At 44.6% G+C, this 23,906-nt stretch overlaps 1 protein-coding gene across 3 annotated transcripts in view; it reads right to left on the bottom strand.

Annotated features, from left to right (window-relative positions):
* Positions 1 to 23,906, bottom strand: part of RNF130 (ring finger protein 130) — a 127,914-nt gene that overhangs the window by 59,189 nt on the left and 44,819 nt on the right. For all 3 annotated transcript variants that reach the window (XM_077326609.1, XM_077326610.1, XM_077326607.1), the window contains exons 3-4: positions 15,440 to 15,690; positions 399 to 470 (exon numbers count right to left, since the gene is read on the bottom strand). In XM_077326609.1, the coding sequence (XP_077182724.1) occupies positions 399 to 470; positions 15,440 to 15,690 (323 nt within the window). The remainder of the gene's footprint in view (positions 1 to 398; positions 471 to 15,439; positions 15,691 to 23,906) is intronic.

Here is a 23,906-nt window from a genome sequence, read left to right as displayed (position 1 = left end):
ATGATAATGTATTGCTTATATCACCCCAAGCCAGCTTGTGAGGAGGGTGCAGTCAAGAAATCAAATCATCATATATCATATATCAATACATAAATTCAGACATGGTTGCAAAGGATAGTAGGTAAAGGTTCATGATAATACAACACTGTTGACCTAAGTAGGAAAAACAAATACAACTATGAAGGCTGAAAATATTCTTTCCACTTTTAAAAAGGTAATGACAAAGAAGAACAAGCAAGGAAGTTCTGGGCAAAAACCCATTGAAAATTATTTAAAAGACTGAACAAAATTACAATTGCAGTAAAGTAATCATAAACATAAAAGCAAGACAATTAACTAGAGATTAATAGTATAATACTTATAAAGTAAAATATATAGTTAACATTCAGTGATAATACCTTATCACCCTTCTTTACAGTCCTTGTTGTCAGTTTGCCAACAGCTCTCTTGGCAGCATCTCCAAGACGACGCTATATGAAAATAATGAAAATAATAAGCACCAAAAAACAGAACTTCTACATCTTAAATAGCTTCCCTTAGTTATATACTAAATTTAAATGGTGCATTATTATTATTTCAAGAGCCAGTTTAGTGTAGAGAGATGATTCCCCACTCCTCTACATGCAGCCAGCTGGATGACCTTGGGCTAGTCACCATTCTCTTAGAGCTGTTCTCACAGAACAGTTCTGGTAGAGTTCTCTCAACCCCACCTACCTCACAGGTGTCTGTTGTGGGGAGAAAAGGGAAAGGTGTTTGTAAGATGCTATGGACTTCTTTATAAATAGTCCATAGAAAGAAGGAATAAAATATTGCAGATGAGGTTCCTTTTGGCCATAAAGATCAAACTCATTTTTATTTGCATCCATTTTGGTTACAAGTTGGAATATCTGTGCTTAAAATTGCATATTCCAAGTTAGTCTCCCAGGACAACTGACAGTCACCATCTGCCACCTGATTCAATAGACTTCTTTGATAGGTCACTTTGAATTGACCAAACTTACATTTCCTTGAATTAGTAACGAGGAATCCTACACGGGTGGGAGATTATGCTTATGCTGTGCATAAAAAGCAAATATAGAAAAATATAGATGCACTGGGAAACCAATATGGCAATAAAATATCCAAATCAGACTGAAGCGCCACAAGCTAAGTTTAGCTATTGTGAGCATGACCTTATATTCTATCAAGAGATTCCGTAATAAGTTGAAGTTGGTCTTTAAATATAAAAACCGTCCCTTGAAAAAGCTGTAAGGCGAAACGCGTTGGGATTTGTGTGAAATAATACGAATAAAAGAATTATTGAAGAGAGAAGACTCAATATAAGTCCAATTTGGATATTTTATTGCCATATTGGTTTCCCAGTACATCTATATATTTTTCTATATTTGTTTCTCCACTGGGACCCACCCCTCCCAGTTCATTATTTTTGCTTGTGCATAAAAAGCAAGGCAAGTAATTGAATAGCTTAAATACACACATGAGAATTTTATTTTCAAAAATTTTTCCCCAAGAAGCAGTCTTGTTCATTGTAGCTATGTGATTAAGCCAGATGTCTTTTGAAAGTATACAATTATATTTACTTTTTCCTAATTTCTCTTGAATTTTAGAGTAAAAAAGATTAAAATTCAAGTTTATTTTAATGTAGGCTAAATATTTCTGCTTTATACATTGTTGTAAGACAGCATATCATACAAACAATTTAGCACTCAAACAAGAATTTATTCACTAAAAGATACACCCCCCTCCAAATTATCCCTCTGAAATTCTATCAATGGGATTCCATAAAAACAATTATGTTGTTTTCCTTTCGAAATAGTTTAGCTTTAAGGGTTCAGTGACTACTCTGTCATAAAATAACACTGTGTACCAAATTAAAAACAGAATTATTAAAGCTAGCATTCCATAGTAAATCCTCTTCTAAACTGAAAGGGGGTTTAAATATTACAAACGTAAATCTAGAAACAGAAGGCTATATCCGATGTTCCATCCTGTAAAACGGGCGAAGGCCACGGTACCGGGCCGCTGCCAGCCGCTCCTGCCTTCCCCCGCCCACAGTGAGAAGGGAAGAGGCAGGTGCAGCCGGCGGCACACTGGCGACGCAAACGCGCAGTTGCCGCGCATGTGCGTTAGCGCCCCTGGTGGCGAAAACGCACATGCACGGCAACTGCGCACATGCACGTTACCGCCACCTGGTGGCAAAAATGTGCATGTGCGGCAACTGCGCATGCGCGTTTGCGCAGCACCCAGCCATCCGCTCTCCCCTCACCCCGGAGGCGGTCTCTGACCTGAGAAAGGTTGGGGACCGCTACTGTAAAATACTTTATTTTTTTAAGTAAGTTAAATGCTTAGGACAAGGTTTTACTCACTCAAAATGTATAGCATTGAAAGTTTGAGAATTATTTATTTTCAATTTTTCCACTGGAAAAATCAAGACATTCGGGGAAGCATTAAAAAAATTCATATGAAATATGTTTCTCCCTTTTTAAATGAATAAAATCAGCTGACTGCATAAGGTGCAGCAGACGGAATCTCTCTCTCTCTCTCTCTCTCTCTCACACACACACACACACACACACACACACATTTTTAGTACATTTGCAATTTTGCTTGTACTTTTGAATTCCATAAATATGTCAATGAATTCTTTTGGAAATTTTATACCTCAAGGTAGAGGTAATATCAAGTAGATGGTGATATCTGCATTTAATGAAGTCAGCATAATTTATGCTGCAGAGTCTGTGTACAAGTGGATTCTCTATTCTGAAAAAGAGCCATTGATAAGGATTGCTTACTTAAATTAAGCAATGCTCAACTCAGGTAGTCTGAACAACTATGTAGCTTGCTATATCATCAAATTGGAAATGTAGATGTGCTTGAGGGACCAAGCACTATTACATTTCCCTATTGGCATTCTCTAATACTTATTAGTCCATTCATAGTCTCTCTAACTCTACCTTGAGTCAACTCTGATCAGGCTCATGCACTTTTGAATTTGAGGCATGACTCCCTAGAATATCCTTTTGCTGTTATCTTTGGTAAGGATCATACAGCAACCACAGATTAATTCTGTTACTCTAAGATATTTTCTCCTTGACTAGTCTTTCCAATGTCATGCAGGAAGCCTGAATCTGTATACTTGCATGGCAGAAAGCTGTGTATAATAAAATCCAGGCATTCTTACAGAGCAGCAGGAGTAATAATTACAATAACAGCAGCAGATTTACCATTCAGCTACCAGGAACCAACTTTACATGCTCTCACAAGTTATAGCTGAGAAGTTCAAAGGTATTATATATTGGTCAAAAGAATCATAAATTAACTCCAGAGTCATCAATTAACAGAACCAGTAAGATTCAATGGATCTCCCAACATCCATCCAACAATTTGTATTAAACTGTAGAATGACAAATTAGAGCAGGATCAAATTGTCTGATAGAAAGATATTGTTATTACACCAAGACCAAATTCAGATTAATGGTACAGCTCTTTTAACCACTGTTTGGATTCCTGGATTACAGGGTAAGCATGAACTATGGTTAATGCTATAAAATATATCTCCCTCCCTTCTGTCATTCTTATAATATGGAAAGGGGCCTTCTTTTTATATTGAATCACAGAGTTGGAAGGGGCCATACAGGCCATCTAGTCCGATTCCTTCCTCAATGAAGGATCAGCCTAAAGCAGTGGTTCTCAACCTTCTTAATGCTACAACCCTTGAATACATTTCCTCATCTTGTTTATCCCCAAACATAAAATTATGCAAGTGGCGTTTCGCAGAAATTAAACTGAAACTGACCAATAGCATGAAGATTGTATATCATGAAGATAGTTCATGATTGTATATACATTGTTTTTTTTTCTCTGGGGTTTCTCAGTTCAGTTCAGTCAACAAGGACACTGCCCCCCTGGCTGGATGAGGAGTTGAGCAGCTAGTGGTTTTTCGCCTGCCACCTTTTATCAGTAGTAGTATATAATGAAGGGAATTATGGGGGTTTTATTGTGTTTTATCTTTTTATTATTGTAAACTGCCGTGAGCCCAATTGGGAACGGTGGTACAGAAATCTAAGTATAAAAAAATATAAATAAGTTTTGCTTGTTGTCCCACCATGCCGATCTCTCTCTTTTCCGCTGCTCCAGACAGAGGTATGCTCTATCTCAATCTACCCCGCAAGGCTGTTGTGTGGATGGGTCCCCCAGCCAAGCTGCTTGCCCTGCCGCAACCCCTGTGAAAGGGCTGTTTGACCCCCAAAGGGGTCCCGATCCCCAGGTTGAGAACCACTGGCCTAAAGCATCCAGGATAGGTAGCTGTCCAGCCACTGCTTGAAGACTGTCAGTGAGGGGGGGAGCGGTTGGGAATGAAACAGACTGCTGGAATGGCTGCCAGCCATTCAAACGTAACAACTCAACGGATCCACCTATCCACTATTAGGCAGAAATGGTTGGCAGCAATTTCAGTGGTTAATTTTGTTACCCTTGCTTGGAGAGTGGGGGAGCAAAACAGGTGGTTTAAGTGGCTTACAGCCATTTAAACCTAATAGCTGGCAGTAAGCTTCTAGGTTTAGTTGGCACAAACCCCAAACGGGACAAAATTCTGGAAAATGTTTGGGGGAAGCTCGTTCTGCAAACCTCAATTTGGGCAACATGAACCGGCTAATGACAGATTTTGGCTTGTGAACTGGTTCATGCCCATCCCTATTATAAAGTATATGTTGTTCTAGAGCAAGGGCAACATGATGTAACCCATTTGATTTCCAGACCAGACTGCATTGTTTCTTTCTCTTATAAACAATAATGGGTTTGTTACTGTTGCTGATCATCATCCCATTTTTGTATAGATAATGAGATAAAAAGCATAGTTATTATATATCATAAATATAGGAGAGAAGCTGAATGTCATGGATAAATTGGTCATGGTTTGGAAGCAAGGCCATGTCATGGATTGTTGCTAAGCGAATAAGCCCGATTAAATCTCCCTTTCCTTGTATGTGGACAGCTATTTGGAGATTTCTACTTTGGTTATAATCAGTAAAGACAGTTTCCCAAAAGTACAACAGTAAAAATAGTACAACAGCTAAAATGCATTTAAGCTGTAAGACAAACACAATGCCAAGTGGCCTCCATTCTGCAATTTTAAGTAAATAAGCCATACATAAAAATAATCTAAATGGGCTCATAATGAGGCAATAGTTGGCTCAATTGCATTTTTAAGAGAAGTAGACTGGGGAGGGCTGTTGCCTACTACTTTTGTCCTCTATTTTTCCTGCCCTAAGATAAAGTCATGAAATGCAGCTGAACAAATTGAGTAATACTGATCATAATAGGGAGCATGCAGAGCCCACTGGGTGTGCTACCAGCTGCCAAGAACAGGAACTCCCTTTTATTACCACATCAACTCCTGGATCCACAGAAATTCTGAAATGCACAATGGATATATGCAAGGAGGTCATTTAGTATCTTAACACAGCCCACGGCGCCGCGGGCGCCGTGGACTAAATAAAGCTGTAAGGGCTTAGTGGGAGGAGTTAGGGCGGGCTCTGTCTGGGATGAGGAAGGGTGCCGATTGGCCCCTTCCTCCGGACAGACCATCGGCTGGGCCGATCGGCAGGCGTGAAGCGCCTGCCGATTGGCCCGGCCAATTCCCGCCCTTCCGACAAGGAAGCAACAGCGAGCCGCGTGGAGCGCAGCTCGCAGTTGCTCCCTTGCCGGCGGACTGATGCGGCGAGAGGCGCAAAGCGCCTCTCACCGCGTCAGGCCACCGGCCAAGGGAGCCACCACCAGCCGCGCTGCGCGCGACTGCCGGGGGCTCCCTTGCCTAGCGCCCACTGTATTTTTATTACAGCGGGCTTGATTACTAGTTTTCAAATAAAGAGGAAGTTTGCTTCTACAATAGATGAAAATGAGGCACTCACTTCTAATAAGAAGTTATCCTATCACTATTTTCTGATTTACAATACCTAAGCTTTTCTGACTGTGCTGTAGCTGTTGCTGCCTTTTCATGAAACTTTAATAAGATAAGCTTTTTAAACCACATAACATTTTTATCAAGTTTCTCCTGACCTTTGTAAAATTCTAAAGAAAAAGGTCACAGAAGCCTTTTATCTATGGAGCAACTGCTCTGAAGTGTGGATTTTGAAAACAGAATCTAGGAAACAGGATTGCTACCTATTCAGATAAGTATCTTATGTTTTTTCAGTTGTAATAAATACAAAATAAGCAAAATGTGAACACACAAGGACAGCATAAAACAAAAATATCAGTAACTGGCTTCAGATGTACTAGAGAAAATACACAGATCAGAAGGCCCCTGCCCTCCTGACAGAGCAAGAAGCCTCAAATAGGCTGGCAGAATCTAATTAAAATATTTCTGTGCCATAGAGCAATTAGAAGTACCTTTTCTGAAAGCATCTCCTATATCTTCTGCCCCAGGTTTTTACCAGTGGAATTACAATAAAACTGAGTAAATAAAGCTAAACCTTTGTCTCCAGAAACATAAACTATTTTGTTTGCCATTGACAGAACTTTAACAGCATGTGAGGACAATCAGTCCATTCCTGGGAGGAAAAAAATGAGTGGATAAGCACAAACAGAACACTAGTCCAGGGTCTAGTCTATCCTTTCTGGGCAAGATAGTTGTAGCTGGGCAAGATAGTGGCTGAGCAATCTGCTCTATCCTCCTTTCAGTTAGGTTTCAGGTTAGGCTATGGATTGGAGACAACAATGCTGGCTTTAGCTGATGATCTCTGCTTGAATGCTTTTTATTGTTACTGGATCTATCAGCAGAGTTTGATATGAAGTGTGATACTGTGCCATTCTGTTCCGATGTTCAAAGGCAGAAGAATCAAACTTTGGAATGGTAAAGGTTGATATAAGGGAGTGGGATTGGCCCCGTCTCTTATATACAACTGGCAGAATGGGTCATGCCATGAAACAAAATTTCTTGCAAGCAAAAAACTTACCAGGGAAAGAGATTCTAACCAGTGGAGTGCAAGTTAGAGAGAACTTTTAACATTTTTACCAAACTGCCTAAAAGAGTTCTGGAGAACTTGAAAGAACATTGTTTCATGTCATAATACTAACTTGCAAACCATGCAGTGAGGGGACAGGATGACAACATTTCAATAACAGTGCAGTAAGATGTCAATATATTTACTTATTTATTTATTTATGTTGCGATTTATATCCACGTGTAGCTGGTTTAAACACAGAGCACATGTAGCACCCTGTGCGAGTGCCTCCTACCTAGGGTCATTTACTTCCCAATGCCAAGAGGAGGAAGGTAAAAGAAGCCTGCAGGGCTACAGCCCTCTCCAAAGTAATTTCTATGATGGCTGATACAGGACAATACAAAAAGACAGCCTGCCCTGCCTTATTAGCTTCAGCTTATGATTGGATGTAATAGCTGGCGGTGGTGTGGGGATTCTCTGCCTCCTTGTTGTTGTGCATAGGAGATTTCACTTCCTCCAACACACATGTTTTGCCTCCCCAGCTCCTGCCTGCTTGGAGACAGAGTAGTGCACACACATGTATTTACTAGTAATAAAGCCTGCTGTAGTCCAAATACAGCTGGAGCTAGTGGGGCTCGTGAGTTCGGGGGAGCGGCTGTCCGGCTCTCCATCTCCCAGGTGCGCCATGAAGTCATGCCGTGGGGCTGCCTGCGAGCCGCCAGCGCCCACACCTTCCCCCTCCCCTGTCCCGGAGCCTACTGGCAAGGTAGTAAATGGCATCAGAATTGTGGTGGCTCCGGTGCTCCCGAAGGTGCCCCTGCAGCCACTCCTGCAGCGTCTGCTGCGGGCCGCACATGGCAGGCGATGTCAAGGCGCGGGCGGGGTGGGTGGGGGCAGCGGTGATGCTGCGGCGGCTGGCAGCGGCGGCTGGCTCCGCGGCTCCAGCAGCTGACCGGGCTGGCAGTTCGTTGCTGCGTGGGCGGGCGGGTGAGTGGTGCTTGTTGGGGGCGGCGCGGCCTGCCGCCGGGTGCCATAACCAGGCCCTCTGCCCTATGCGGGGTGGCAGCGAGGCGATCTGGTTCTTGGGATGGGTGCAGGCCTCGGCCTCGGCGCTCTCGGCTCCTGTGGGGCTTGCGGGCGGGCGGCAAGCTTCCCTCGCGGCGGCGCGGCAGCAAATGGCGGCAATGGGCCGGATGCAGCCGAAATCGAAGGGGGGCGGATCGGGAGGTGCGTTCATCAGTCCACCGGCAAGGGACCAGTTGCGAGCCGCACGCAGCGCAGCTCACAATTGGTCCCTTGCCGGCAGACTGACAATCAGAGGGACCAATCGGCAGGCACAAAGGAAGGGGCCAATCGGCACCCTTTCTCATCCCGGACAGGGCCCCCCTCGGGGCCCTTACTGCTTTATTTAATCTGCTCTGCTAGGTCAGGCTAGCTTTCTGCAGGCCCAACAGTTCCAGTGACTGCCCATGGTGTCTGTTCGCTCTCCTCCCTAGCCTCCTGCTTCTCTTCATGATTCAATGCAGCAGTGCCCAATGCTGACTCTTCTGTTGCCATTCAGGGTCTTCTAAGGATGTTACTGAGCCTCTAGCAGCTGCAGTGAGTTTGTGACTATCACTCCTACTGCCCCTGTCAGATGCTCTCCCTTTGGGTAATGGCTCCTGAGGTTGGTAAAAGGCTGGCAATGAGTCTGGATATAGGCCCATTCCAAACCAACATGATTCTATCCTTACAGCTCAATCTTATGTCTATACTCAGAAACAGATATATGAAGGACTGCAGCCCCACTGTGTTCATGGAGCTTACTGCCAAGTTGTCCTGCCAACCTTTTGGGAAATGGCGAGTAAAAATCAATCAAATAACTAATAAAAAAGTAAAAAGTAACCATGCATAATGCTGCAGCTTCAAGAAAATAAGGTTTCCTAGACTCGGTGTCCATTACATCCTCAGTGGACCCCCCATTAGACAAAGAAGAGGGTGAATGGTCAGGGGAAGAGGAAAAGGGCCAGGAGGCTTATATTAGGCTGCTCCAGCTGGATCATTTTCAGTGGCTAGTGAGGAAAGATGTCAAGATAGTCAACTACCTCATGCAACCTTCAGATCAGCCACCCATTAGCCAACGCTCAGATAAGCTGCACTCTAGAATGTTTAAGGACCCACCACTGCTGTAGACAGTTTCTCCTTTCTCACGTCATTATGACCAGGTCATGAAAGCAGAAAGGGCCATTCTAGGGAGTGGCAACTACCTTTTCTCACTGGCCAAGAAGATCTATATGTTGCCAAAGAAAACCATGGCAATCTTGAAAGTGCCTGTGGCTGATGTGCCCATGCTGGCATTACATTCGGGAGTGGTCCTTCCCAAAGACAGTGAGAACGCTTTAAAAGATGCAATGAACAGCCATAGAGCAGTAAAGAAACCTCCATGAAACACTGAGCTTGGGGGACTATTTATATGATTAAAAAACACCACTGAGGAAGAAAACAACTTTGAAAACGGGCTATTGAAAAATAAATTTTTTTGTGTTTATCCGGAACCTGTTTTGGTTTATGTTTGCACATCATAGATATGAAGGCAATATCTACAAAATAAATTGGAGGAATTATAACCAAAAAGATTACATTTGTGTACCAGCCAATTAGTTGAATTTTTCTAGTTTAGACTGAAATGGCTGGCGCAATTTCAGCAGTCCATTTCCTCCCCCTGCTTTGCAGCAAGGAAACGAAACAGAGGTTTTAAATTGTAGCCAGCTGATGGTCAGACCCCCAGTAGATAGGAGGGCAAGAGGCCCAAATGGAGATGAACATTAGCTTGTTAGATGGGTTAGTATCATAGAATACAAGGTACCATTGAGGCCATCTAGTCCAACTCACTGCTCAATGCAGGATTAACCTAAATCATCCATGGTAAGTAATAAATAGGATTTACTTCTGCAACTCACTCTTGTTCTTGACCTGGAAAATGCAGCTGGTACAAAATGTAGCTGCTAGGGTCCTCACTGGAATACCTTGGAGGGTCCACATCCAGCCTGTGCTGAGGCAGTTGCATTGGTTGCCAGTTGCAGCCTGGATCAAGTTCAAGGTTCTGGTTTTAATCTTTAATGCCCTTACAGTCTGGGACCCATATATCTGAGGGACTGCCTATCACCTTATGTCCCCCTTCCCAGGGCCTTGCTCACTATGTGGGTACTAATCTGTTGGTGGTTCCCAGCCCACGGGAGATTTACCTGGCCTTGACCAGAGCCAGGGCTCTTCTGGTAGAATGAGCTCCCGGAACAGCTGAGGGTCCCCTCCATGCTGAACACCAATTAATACTGCAATGGGAATGGCAGGCACCCCTGGACCTTCCCCCTGAGGCACTGGGAGTTGGAAATACAAGGAGGAGGTTTTTTTATTTTCACGACTGTGCTGGTGTGGGTATTAATATCTATTTTTAAATACTTCTTTTATATGGGTTTTTTAATATTTGTATCTTTGTAACCCAGCAATAGTGGTGGGAAAAAAACTGAAAATAATAAATAATAATAACAATTATTATTTTTGTTTATATCCTGCCCTTTCTATGGAGCTCAGTATCTGTCCAGCTGCTGCTTAAGGATCACCAACAAGATCCAGGGGCAGCTTGCAGGTGAAGAAGGAAAGATCAAATGCAGTGAAATCCAAAAAGTACACAATCTGCCCCTAGATCTCAATAATAGTGGGGCAGCGGCGTACGTAGGTCTGGGAAGGGCCTAGAGACCATGGGATCATGGTTGGTGGACTGGTCAATATGCTCGCCACCCTTCAAACCTCTGTCCCATCCCCAAGTCTGCAGGAGAGAGAGCTACAGTGGAGACAGTGCTGATGCTCTGCAATGACAGGTCAATTAAGAACAAATCCTCAACCTTGTGGGACTACTTCGCAGGGCATCGAGTAGACCTGGTGTGTGTGACTGAGACTTGGGCCCCAGAGGGTGAGACTGTCACCACTTGGGTTCTCGGTCCTGCATCAACCCCATCTCCATGGGGGGAGGGCAATTCTGGTCCGGAACATCTAGTCCGTCTGGGCTCTCCCAGCGCCATCAATTGCAGGGGTGGCATGTGTCATGGGAAACAGTCAAGAACATGGCCATCTGGGTGGTATCCCACTCACCCACTACACCATTTGATGTTCTGCCGGGCCTGGTGGAGGTGGTGGCTGCCTGGATGCTGCAGCTCCCCAGATTGTTGATTCTGGGGGACTTCAATGTTCATGTGGATTTGTTGGCCCCAGGACTTGGCAGGACCTGATGTTGGCTATGGTTACACTGGAGAGCTCTTAGTTTGTTGCCGGTCCCATCCATCAGGCTGGCCATACCCTGGATTTGATCTTTGGCCGTGGGGTTGAGGTAGATCTGGTGGCTAACAATATTGTTCCATGGTCAGACAATACCCTAAAGGCTCGGCTATGGATGCCACACCCTCTCTGTTTGGGTGGCGGGTGTATTTTAGTCCGCCCACGGAGACTCATGGAATCAGAAAGATTTCTGAACGTTCTGTGGGACCCAATGTCCTCTGGTATTTCATTGGAGGCCGTGGTGGATGACCGGCAATCCTGCCTGTTGGCCACCATTAATGAGTTTCCTCCTGAGTGCTCCCATCTCATACAGGCTACTTGGTTTTCTTCAGAGCTTAGGGAGAGGAAGAGGGAGGTTAGACGGCTAGAGCAAGTGTGGCAGAAGACTTGCAATGAGGCAGCAAGCACATCTCATTGAATGCTTATGAAGGGGTATGAGATGGCATTGAAAGCGTGAGTACTTTGCGGCAGAAATTGTGTCTGCTAGCACTCACCCTGTCCAATTATTTAGGGTAGTTTGGACTCTTACTGCCCTAGAGGAAGGGTGCCAAAATAGTAGTAAATTGGCTGTGAGGCTTTAGCGAGCTACTTTGAAGATAAAATCTTGTTTCTCCCCTATGACCTTACTGCCACGATTGACACAGAACGTGAACTAGAAGCTCCATGGCCATTGTGGGAGATTATGTTTAATCGCTTCAGGCGGCTCTCTTCATATGAAGTGGATAAATTGCTGGGGTGAGTAAGGGCGACCACTTGTTCCTTGATCCCTGTCTGTCATGGTTACTTAGGACAAGTGACTGGTGGATAGGTGATCGCCTGAGGGATATTGTGAATCTCTCCCTTTATTTGGGAGAATTCCATCAGTGGCTCAAGGCAGCAGTGGTTTGCCCTCTTCTGAAAAAAACATTGCTGGATCAGTGGGATCCCGCCAGCTACCGCCCGGTATTGCATCTTGCATTCCAGGGTAAGATAGTTGAGATAGCCACTGTGGACCACCTCCTAGCCTTTTGGGAGGAAACTTCAGCCCTAGATCCATATCAGTCTGGCTTCCGTCTTGGCCAAGGGGTAGAGACCGTATTGGTTGCCCTGATAGATGATCTCCGGCAGCAACTGGATCGAGGCGGATTGGCTATTCTCGTGTTACTAAATCTATCAGCCGCATTTGATGTAGTCGATCACGAGCTCTTGGTCCACTGCCTCGCTGACACAGGTATAGGGGGAGTGGCTAGCCTCCTTTTTGAAGAACAGGTTGCAGAGGATTGCGGTGGGGGGTGAGTTATCTTTTGCACTACCGTGTGGGATGCCACAGGGGTGGTACTCTCCCCTACTTTCTTTAACATCTACATGCGTCCTCTTGCCCAGTTGGTCTGGAATTAAGGGCCAGGGTGCCACCAGAATGTAGATGACACCCAGATCTATCTCTTGATGGATGGCCAACCGGATATCCTCCTAGAAACATTTGCCAGCTGTGTGGAAGCAGTTGCTGGATGGATCAGGAAGAATCACCTGAAACTCAACCCCTCCAAAATGGAGGTCCTGTGGCTGGGTGTAAGGGGGCAGGAGCAGGAAGTGCACCTTCCCTGCCTGGATGGGGTACAACTGTCATATACACCTCAAGCCAGAGATGGGAGTGATCTTGGATGCCTCTCTTTTCTTGGAGGCTCAGGTCACTAAGGTAACCTGGGCGCCGTTTCTCCATCTACGCCAGGCACAGCTACTAGCGCCCTATCTGTCCCCGGAGTGGCTGGCCACTGTGATCCATGCAACGACCACTTCCAGGTTAGACTTCTGTTACTCGCTGTACACGGGCCTACCCTTGTCCTTGACCTGGAAATTGCAACCGGTACAGAATGCACGGGTCCTCACTAAGTCATCTGAAGATCTCGGAGTTGTAGCTAGTTAAGTTCCTCGCTTCCAGGGAAAAAATGCAAAGAAGATCTGGTAGCTGCATTGGCTACCAGTTTGTTTCCGGATTAGGTTCAGGATTTTAGTTATGACCTTTAAGACTATATGTGGCTTGAACCCTACTTACTTGATGGACCACTTACCTCCTTATGCACCCTGTGGGGCTCTCTGCTCTGTAGGTATGAATTTGTGATGGTCCCGGAGCCCCAGGAAGCATGCCTGGCCTCAACCAGGGCCAGGGCTTTCTCTGTCTTGCCCCTACCTGGTGGAATGAGCTTCCAGAAGAGCTGTGGGCCCTGATGGAGCTCTCTAAGTTCCACAGGGCCTGCAAGATGGAGCTCTTCCACCAGGCATTCGGCTCAGTCAGGGTGGTGACGCTGGGGTATGAGATCAGGTTCCCACCCCTTAAGGTTCCCAGGCATAGCGCTAGACTGCACCTGGAGCCGCTGGATGATCTACCTCAGTGGTCCCCAACCTTTTTATCACCGGGGACCGGTCAACACTTGACAATTTTACTGAGGCCCGGCGAGGTGGGGGGTAGTCTTTTGCTGAGGGACGTTGCCGTCGCCTGAACCCCTGCTCCACATGCTTTCCCACTGGTGCCCCTGACTTCTCGCCGCCCGCTGGGGGGTGCTGCCAGCAGCAGCTGCACAGTGCCACGCCAAGGGTGAGCCCCAGCCATGGCAGTTGCTGGAGAGCACCAGAGGTGAGCCGACAGCAGAATAGCAGGGCAGCCCCCGAGGCAGCAGCCGGGGAGGAGGATGAGGAGGAGCCGCGGCCCGGTACCGACTGATTCACGGACCGGTACCGGTCCCCGGACCGGGGGTTGGGGACCACTGATCTACCTGATTTCTACCACAACCAATGTTGTAATCCAGACGGACTCCAATAGCTCCGCTGCAGGGAGAGGAGTTTTTAGTATTTTACCAGCATGTTACAGATGTATAGCTTTGGGGAACTGTTTTTAAGTTATCGTATATATTGTATGTGGTTTTATGAAACTGGATATTGTTTTTGTTATATTACTGTGATCCGCCGCAAGCCAGCTTGCTGGGAGTGGTGGTATACAAATCCAATAAATAAGTAAAATAAAATAAATTGGTGGTCTATTTGGGACTGGTTTATCCTCTCAGTTCTACTGTGCTGCTTAAAGCACAAGTGTGTGTGTGGGGGGGACTTACCACCTCCTTAGGCAGCCAATTCCACTGTTGATCTACTCTGTGAAATTTGTTTTCTGCTATGTAGCCAATCGTTTAAAGCCAGTACTGTGGGACCTATCCTCTGCTGCCAACAGGAACTGCTCCGTCTGACCAATGAGATATACACTGTAACTATGATATCTTTCAATTTTGATGTGATGCCTCTGTTGATACAGACGAAGACTACATGTGTCTTCTTTACCGCCGCTTCACACTGTCTACTCATATTTAGCTTACAGTACCCCAAGATCTTGTTCACATACACTGCTACCCAGAAATGTATTTCGCATCCAGTACGCAGGCTTCTCAATTTTTGTGACCCAGATGTAGAACTCTGCACCTCTTATTGAATTACATCTTGTTCTCATTTGCCCACTTTTCTAGCATGTTTTCATTTGCCCACTTTTCCAGCATGTTCAGATCTTGTTGAACTTTATCTTCTAATAAGTTCCCTATCCACCTAACCATCTGAAAATTCAGTCTGCAATTCTCCAGTTTATCCATCAGAACATCATGGGGAACTTTGTCAAAAGGTTTATCAGGAAACATTCTACGTCCTCTGGAAATCACTATTGTGCCCCCCCAATCCAGACGTGCAAACATTCAGCAGCACAATGACCCATTATGCACGGGGGAAATAACGCACATTCGGGGTGGAATGGCGGCGACTAAAATCACCGATAACGCACGGATAACGCAACTGCAACCGGCCGCAGCTTCGGTGCATGCCGCCGAAAAAGCCGCGTTCACGAAATGCGGAAGAAAGCGCAGCTTCCGGGTGACCGGGGCGCAACCAGAAGCGGCGCCCGGATCGCCGCATGCATAATCGGTTACTCTGGGTTTTGCCGCCGCCGCGCCCCGCCCCGTGCATAACCGGTGTGCGTCGCGTCTGCGTTTTCCATGTGACCCGAAATCGCCGTTTCGGCGGCCGTGCATAATGGGCCAATGATATGCTCCTACTTATATGGTAGGTCTTCAGTTTGCTGTTAGTACCACAATATAATTTCTATCAACTTCACAGTACCATGTTTTATTCTGATTTTAAATAACTCAATGAGGTAGAAATTAAAGAACGCTTACCTGATTTCGATCACGTGCACTTGTGTATCTGATCTTTTGGATGAAATAAAATATTAACCATGCTGAAGAAATTATCATCAAAACTATAAACGATATTGATACGAAGACAAGAGAGCTACGACTAAAATTTTTAGCTTGATCACGGATTCCGACTGCTATTTCAATCAGGACAGACATGTTTTTTTCTAAGTAATTCAGGATTTCTTTAACCTTTGAATCTGTTATCATGACAGCAACAATGTCTCCAGTTCCTACAAAAGAAAAAAAAACTTATCTAAAATATGTATACTTATTTAAAAAACTACTGCTATGTGTATATATACACGCATACACACACATATAAGCAACTCACTCTGAATTAAAGATTGCTTCATTTAAAAAAAACTAAAGTTATAGAACATATAAAATATTTACCTGTAATATATATAATATCTGAAAGGATAAAAACTTTTCTGTAATTAGGTACAAACAGACTATTTCAGTCTTTTTTGATCTTTTGACCATGGAGGAGCCCCTGAAATAATTTTTCAAGCTTCATGGAGCCCTGGAAGTGATGTTAACTGGCCATGCCTCACTGCCATGTTTTGCACTTGGAAGTGCCAAGTCACTGGAAGTGACATCACCACCTGTTTTAGCAAGCAGTCTGGAGGAGGTCTGAGGGGGGAGAGACAGGAAGCGGTTTAAGGCAGGAGTAGGCATGCAAGCTCTGCCCCCTCCCAGGTGCAGAAACCACGAGCTCACTCATGCTCAGGGAAGTTGGATCGATGGAAGTGACTAGTTCCCTAGCTTGTGTCGGAGTCCATTAAGGTAGGAGGAGAAAGGCTGCAGGCTTCTGTTGACCTCCCATAGTTGGGAACCTCTGGTCTATTTACATAGTTGGAATGCACCCTATGCAAATCACTATGGAAGGAACAAGGGTAGACTTTGTTCCTGCCACCAGTAGGTATACTCCTGCCCCAATGATTCCCCCCTTCTAAAAGGATTCAGATAGGAAGAAGGGTTTATACCTCACCCAAGTCTTCCTCCCTTCACTCCATCTTGCTCTACCTTCTCAGGAGATACTGTACTGATTAGCTGGATGGAGCTGATGAGGAAGGCAGAGGGTGCAGTGGCCAAGAGCATACAGCAAGTTCAGAAATGAGGCCCTGCCAATCAGCAGAATCATATACTGGGAAGGGACCAGAGAGCTGCATGGAGCTGTGGGGCAGGAAGAAGACCAGACAACTTTTTAGGAGCTTGTATGTCAATCCTAATGAGGGCCTCCTGGACTGCTAGGCTGGTCCTGCTAACGAGGGCTTCCCGGCCTACTGACTGCCTGCTAAGGAGCTCTGTCCCAGGCCTGCTAACGAGCTGGCCAGCTCCTGCCCGTCCCACTTGATCCAGCTGCGAGCTGCAGCCCAAAGCTACCTTAAGCTGCCTGACTGGGGGCCAGGGGAGGGGACCCTTTCAAGGCCCATTCTTAGAAATGGGCTTTGAAGCTAGTTAAACATACTTCCTGCTTTTCCAAATACATGGTCTTCCCCTCAACTAAATAAGGATATTTCATATCTACATCACATCTATATAACTTGCATTGATACAAACACAGTGTACTAACAAAGTACTGTGGCCTGCCATAATTCTGTTGGGACTATGTTTGGTTCACCAACTGCACAGGTGTGATCTAAGAAAGTTTAGGTAACACCAATAATTATTGCATGTATTTTAAATAACAATAAAACCCTACATGTAACTGAACTCAAGTATATATTTACACAATTACTACATATATTTTAAACAATAACATCAAAACTCTGCATGTTACTTAATTAGCAACCAGAAGATACAAGAAATATTAGGAATGAACTAGAATGTCATAAGTACATATCTATATGTACTTTTATCCAACATCAAACATTTTAATTTCCCAGTGATACAGGTTAACTATTCATCGTGACTTTCTCCCACACCACAAGCTAGGTAGTAAGGTAACAGAAGATCTATATTACTAATCACAACTCCTGAGTTAGAAAACTAGAGGAACATCTGCACTATGTTCAGTGATACAGATCAGCACAAAATGTCATCATGAACCCAAACCCACCTCTGGATCCACCACACACTCTTTTTTAAGGCAAGGGACAGCACACCATCATACTGACAAAATCTATTAAACAAGGGAATATCAAAAAACCTGCCATAAAAATTCATAGCGGGAAGCATTCAAATGTGCTAACATAAATGCCTGATGCTCTGAGGGAACAATAAGGGTGATGGGATACCCCTGTTGGGATACTTCCAAGTGCTAATGGGGAGTAAATCCAAAGTCAAACTCAGTTATTAAGCTTGTTAGTCTTTTCCTGAGATCAAAAGAGTATAAAGAAAAATTTGGTGGGGTTGGTGCACATTGTGAGAAGAGCAAGTGTCTCTCCCTGCTGAACCAGTATTCTATTCACACAGAATTTTTTTTATATGAAGGAACATTCAAAACTGGAATCCATCATCTGAAGTCTGAAGAGGAAAAGTATATTCTGCTATCATAGAATTCTGTTGCCTTATTCTACTAAATGTGTGAACCTAACCTAATTCAAAAGGGCACATCCCTCTCTCTTTCACATATTCTGATATACTTGAGTTTCTCTTCTCACAATCCCTAGAGGCAGGAAATTGATTGCATGTTCTGTCTCCAGGAGAAAGGAGAAGCCTACCCCTCAGTCTTTTTCCTACCTCTGCCTGATAAAGTGGTGGATTTAGAGAGCTCCTGAGATTCTCCTTTAAGTTCCCTAGCTTTGGCTGGACTTTGTTCTTTCCCCACATCTGGGCTTTTCCCTTAAAAAAAACCGACAAAACTTTTTTCTCCTGACCTTGCTGTTTGCTTTTGCCTACTGATTCAGCAATCGCAATGTCAGCAGCTGAGATCTTCATTCATGAGCCCTCCTCTAAGGGAGAGTTTGGCAAGGTGATCTTCAGGCAGCAGAGCAGGAAATCCCTGCAAATTCACTTGGGAAATGATTATTTCTCAAACCCAGTTGGGAAATGATTACTTCAGACAGCTGGGTTCTGAAAATTGCTGAACAGAGTTATTTTTGGGGAGTTTGAGGAGTTCCCTCCATTATAATACTTTCAAGCAGTAGTACAGAACAGTTATCCTGAGTTGCAATAGAAGTCTGAGGTTCTTGGTCAGGTATTCCCTGTGAATACAGTGCCCTCCCATTTGGTATATCCACCGCACCAAAGATATTTACAAAATGCATGGCGGTGGTCATTGGCACATCTGAGGGGTCAAGATAGTTTAATTTGCTCGCATCAGGATGACTGGTTATTCACCACCTCTGGTCTGACTATTAAGAGGTCCTCTCATCAGAGAAAGCTGAGCAAGAGCTATTGCATACTCACTACTCAAACAAGAGCTATTGCATGCTCAATCAATGACTATCCCAGAAAGACGAAAAAAAGCCTGTTTGGATGAACAGAGAACTTCAAGAGGAACTAAGAAAGAAAAGGGAAATGTTCAGGAAATGGAGGGAAGGACAGAGCTCTAAAGAAGAGTACCTACAGGTTACTAGGCACTGTAGATCAATCATCAGAAAGACCAAAGCTGATAGCGAGCTAAGATTGGCCAGGGAAGCCCATTGTAACAAGAAAAGATTTTTCAGTTATCTGAGGAGCAAACGTAAAGTAAAGGAGGCAACAGGCCCACTGTTGGGTGCAGATGGACAAACTCTAACGGAGGATGCAGAGAAAGCAGAAAGGCTCAGCGCCTATTTTACATCTGTTTTTTTCCCACAGGTCAAAGGGTTTAGGCACATCTAGAGTTAGCAGTAGCCAAGGGATAGCATCTGGGAGGCAGGTTGACATGGACAGAGAGGTTCTGGAGAGGCATTTAGCTTCACTGGATGAGTTAAAATCCCCTGGGCCGCATGAAATGCACCCGAGAGTGCTTAAAGAACATTCCGGAGAACTTGCAGAACCCTTGTCCATCTCTTCCGGACCTCTTTAAGGACTGGAGATGTCCTGGAGGACTGGAAGAGAGCAAACGTTACTCTGATCTTCAAAAAAGGGAGGAAGGATGACCCGGGAAACTACAGACCAATGAGTCTGACCTCTGTTGTGGGGAAGATAATGGAGCAGATATTAAAGGGAGTGATCAGCAAACATCTGGAGGACAATTTGGTGATCCAGGAAAGTCAGCATGGATTTGTCTCCAACAGGTCCTGTCAGACCAACCTGGTTGACCAAGTAACAGGTTTGCTGGATTGTGGAAATTCGGTTGATGTGGTTTACTTGGATTTTAGTAAAGCTTTTGATAAGGTTCCTCATGATGTTCTGATGGATAAATTGAAGGACTGCAATATGGATTTTCAGATAGTTAGGTGGATAGGAAATTGATTAGAGAACCAAACTCAAAGAGTTCTTGTCAATGGTGTTTCATCAGACTGGAGGGAGGTGAGTAGCAGGGTACCTCAGGGCTCGGCCCAGTACTTTTTAACATATTTATTAATTATCTAGATGAGGGGGTGGAGGGACTGCTCATTAAGTTTGCAGATGACACCAAATTGGGAGGACTGGAAAATACTCCAGAAGATAGAGATAGAGTTCAACAAGATCTGAACACAATGGAAAAATGGGCAAATGAGAATAAGATGCAATTTAATAAAGATAAATGTAAAGTTCTACATCTGGGTCAGAAAAATGAAAAGCATGCCTACTGGATGGGAGATACGCTTCTAGGTAACACTGTGTGTGAATGAGACCTTGGGGTTCTTGTGGATTGTAAGCTAAACATGAGCAGGCAGTGTGATGCAGCGGTAAAAAAGGCAAATGGCATTTTGGGCTGTATCAACAGGGGCATCACATTAAAATCACAAGGTGTCATAGACCCATTGTATACGGCACTGGTCAGACCATACCTGGAGTACTGTGTGCAGTTCTGGAGGCCTCACTTCAAGAAGGATGTGGATAAAATTGAAATGGTACAGAGGAGAGCGACGAGAATGATCTGGGACCAAGGGACCAAGCCCTATGAAGATAGGTTGAGGGTCTTGGGAATGTTCAGCCTGGAGAAAACGAGATTGAGAGGGGACATGATAGCCCTCTTAAAGTATTTGAAAGGTTGCCACATAGAGGAGAGCAGGATGTTTCCGTTGGCTGCAGAGGAAAGGATGCGCAGTAATGGGTTTACACTACAAGTACTACGATATAGGCTAGATATCAGGAAAAAATTTTTTACAGTCAGAATAGTTCAGCAGTGGAATAGGCTGCCTAAGGAGGCACTCCTCACTGACAGTCTTCAAACAATGGTTGGATACCCACTTTTCATGGATGCTTTAGGATGCTTTGAGCTGAACCTGCGTTGAGCAGGAGGTTGGAATAGATGGCCTGTGTTGTTGTTGTTGGTGCGAAGTCGTGTCCGACCCATCGTGACCCCATGGACAATGATCCTCTAGGCCTTCCTGTCCTCTACCATTCCCCGGAGTCCGTTTAAGTTTGCACCTACTGCTTCAGTGATTCCATCCAGCCACCTCATTCTCTGTCGTCCCCTTCTTCTTTTGCCCTCAATCGCTCCCAGCATTAGGCACTTCTCCAGGGAGTCCTTCCTTCTGAAGAGGTGGCCAAGGTATTTGAGTTTCATCTTCAGGATCTGGCTTTCTAAGGAGTAGTCAGGGCTGATCTGATCTAGGACTGACCGGTTTGTTCACCTTGCAGTCTAAGGGACTCGCAAGAGTCTTCTCCGGCACCAGAGTTCAAAAGCCTCAATTCTTTGATGCTTGGCCTTCTTTATGGTCCAACTTTCACAGCCATACATTGCAACTGGGAAGACCATAACCTTGACTAGACGCACTTTTGTTGGCAGGGTTTCTGCAGGGTCTCTGCTTTTTAGGATACTGTCTAGATTTGCCATAGCTTTCCTCCCCAGGAGCAACCGTCTTTTAATTTCTTTGCTGCAGTCCCCATCTGCAGTGATCTTGAAGCCTAGGAAAATAAAATCTGTCACTCCCTCCATTTCTTCCCCATCTATTTGCCAGGAATTGAGAGGGCCAAATGACATGATCTTTGTTTTCTTGATGTTGAGTTTTAAGCCAACATTTGCACTCTCCTCCTTCACTCGCATCAACAGGCTCTTTAGTTCCTCTACACTTTCTGCCATTAGAGTGGTATCATCTGCATATCTGAGGTTGTTGATATTTCTCCCTGCAATCTTGATTCCAATTTGTGACTCATCTAACCCCGCCTTTCTCATGATGTGCTCCGTATACAAGTTAAATAGGCAAGGTGACAGTATACAGCCGTGCCAAACTCCTTTCTCAAATTTGAACCAATCAGTGATTCCATGCCCGGTTCTCATTGTTGCTTCTTGGCCTGCATATAGATTTCTCAAGAGACAAATGAGATACTCTGGTATTCCCATCTCTTTAAGAACTTGCCACAATTTGTTGTGCTCCACACAATCAAAGGCTTTAGCATATTCAATGAAGCAGAAGTAGATGTTTTTCTGGAACTCCTTAGCTTTTTCCACGATCCAGCGTATATTGGCAATTAGATCTCTAGTTCTTCTGCCTTTTCAAAATCCTGCCTGTACTTCTGGAAATTCTCGATCCACATATTGCTGGAGCCTAGCTTGTAGGATTTTGAGCATAACTTTGCTAGCATGAGAAATTAGTGCAACGGTGCGGTATTATTATCATCATCATCATCATCATCATCATCATCATTCGATTTATTCCCCGCCACTCCCTTGCGGCTTGTGGCGGGTTACAACATCTTAAAACCCCATTAAAATCCATTAAAACCACGACTACAATTCGACATTATTAGTTAACTAACTAGCATGGCAAGATCGGCTAATCACTTCCCCTCCCACTACTGACAGGTGGAGGGGGTGATAGCAGTCCCAATCCCAATCTCAGATCCCAGGGGGGCATAGGTGTTAGCCTTGGCCTCAACCATAGACCTGGCGGAAGAGCTCCGTCTTGCAGGCCCTGCGGAACGATGGAAGATCCTGCAGGGCCCGCAGCTCTCCCGGGAGCTCATTCCACCAGGCAGGGGCCAGGACCGAAAAAGCCCTGGCCCTGGTCGAGTTTGAACATTCTTTGGCATTGCCCTTCTTTGGGATTGGAATGTAAACTGACCTCTTCCAATCCTGTGGCCATTGTTTAGTTTTCCAAATTTGCTGGTATATTGAGTGTAGCACTTTTACTGCATCGTCTTTTAAGATTTTGAATAGTTCCACTGGAATGCTGTCACCACCACTAGCTTGATTGTTGCTCAGACTTCCTAAGGCCCATTTGACTTCACAGTCCAGGATGTCTGGCTCTAGATCAGTAACTACACCATCATGGTTGTCAGGGATGTTAAGCTCGCTCTTGTATAGTTCCTCTGTATAATTTTGCCACCTTTTAAAAATCTCTTCTGCTTCTGTGAGGTCCCTGTCATTTTGGTCCTTTATCATACCGATCTTTGCATGAAATGGTCTCTTCGTATCTCCCAATTTTCTTGAAAAGATTTCTTGTCATCCCCATTCTATTGTTTTCTTCTATTTGTTTGCACTGTTCATTTAAAAAGACATTCTTATCTCTTCTAGGTAGTCTCTGGAATTCAGCGTTCAGTTGGGTGTATCTTTCTCTTTCTCCCTTGCCATTCATTTCCCTTCTCTCCTCACCTATTTGTAAAGCTTCCTCAGACAGCCATTTTGCTTTCTTGCATTTCTTTTTCTTTGGGAGGGTTTTAGTTGCTACCTCTTGTACAGTGTTGTGAACCTCCATCCATAGTTGGTCAGGCACTCTGTCAGATCGAATTCCTTAAATCTATTTGTCACCTCTACTGTATATTCGCCAGGGATATGATTTAATTCATACCTGAGTGGCCTAGTGCTTTTCCCTACTTTTTTCAATTTAAGCCTAAATTTTGCAACAAGAAGCTGATGATCTGAACCACAATCAGCTCCTGGTCTTGTTTTTAATGCCTGTATAGAACTTCTCCATCTTTGGCTGCAGAGCACATAGTCAATCTAATTTCTGTGTTGACCGTCTGGTGTTGTCCATGTGTAGACTCGTCTCTTGGGTTGTTGGAAAAGAGTGTTTGCTATGTCCATTGTATTCTCTTGACAAAATTCTACTAGCCTGTGCCCTGCTTCATTTTGTACTCCAAGGCCAAACATGCCTATTATCCCGGTTATCTTTTGGCTTCCTGCTTTAGCATTCCAATCCCCCATGAAGATAAGCACATCATTTTTTTGGCATTGCTTCTAGAAGGTATTGTAGGGTTTCATAGAACTGGTCAACTTCATCCTCTTCAGCAGCAGTGGTTGGAGCATAGACCTGGATTACTGTGATGTTGAATGGTTTGCCTTGGATTCGAACTGAGATCATTCTGTCATTTTGGGGATTGTATCCCAAGGCTGCTTTTCCTACTCTCTTATTGATTATGAAGGCTACTCCATTTCTTCTGAGAGATTCTTGCCCACAGTAGTATACCTGATAGTCATCTG

Source organism: Paroedura picta, chromosome 3 (assembly GCF_049243985.1).
Source record: "Paroedura picta isolate Pp20150507F chromosome 3, Ppicta_v3.0, whole genome shotgun sequence".
NCBI lineage: Eukaryota > Metazoa > Chordata > Lepidosauria > Squamata > Gekkonidae > Paroedura > Paroedura picta.
The sequence above is the reverse complement of the archived record's forward strand: the minus strand, read 5'-3'. Positions and strand labels throughout refer to the sequence as shown.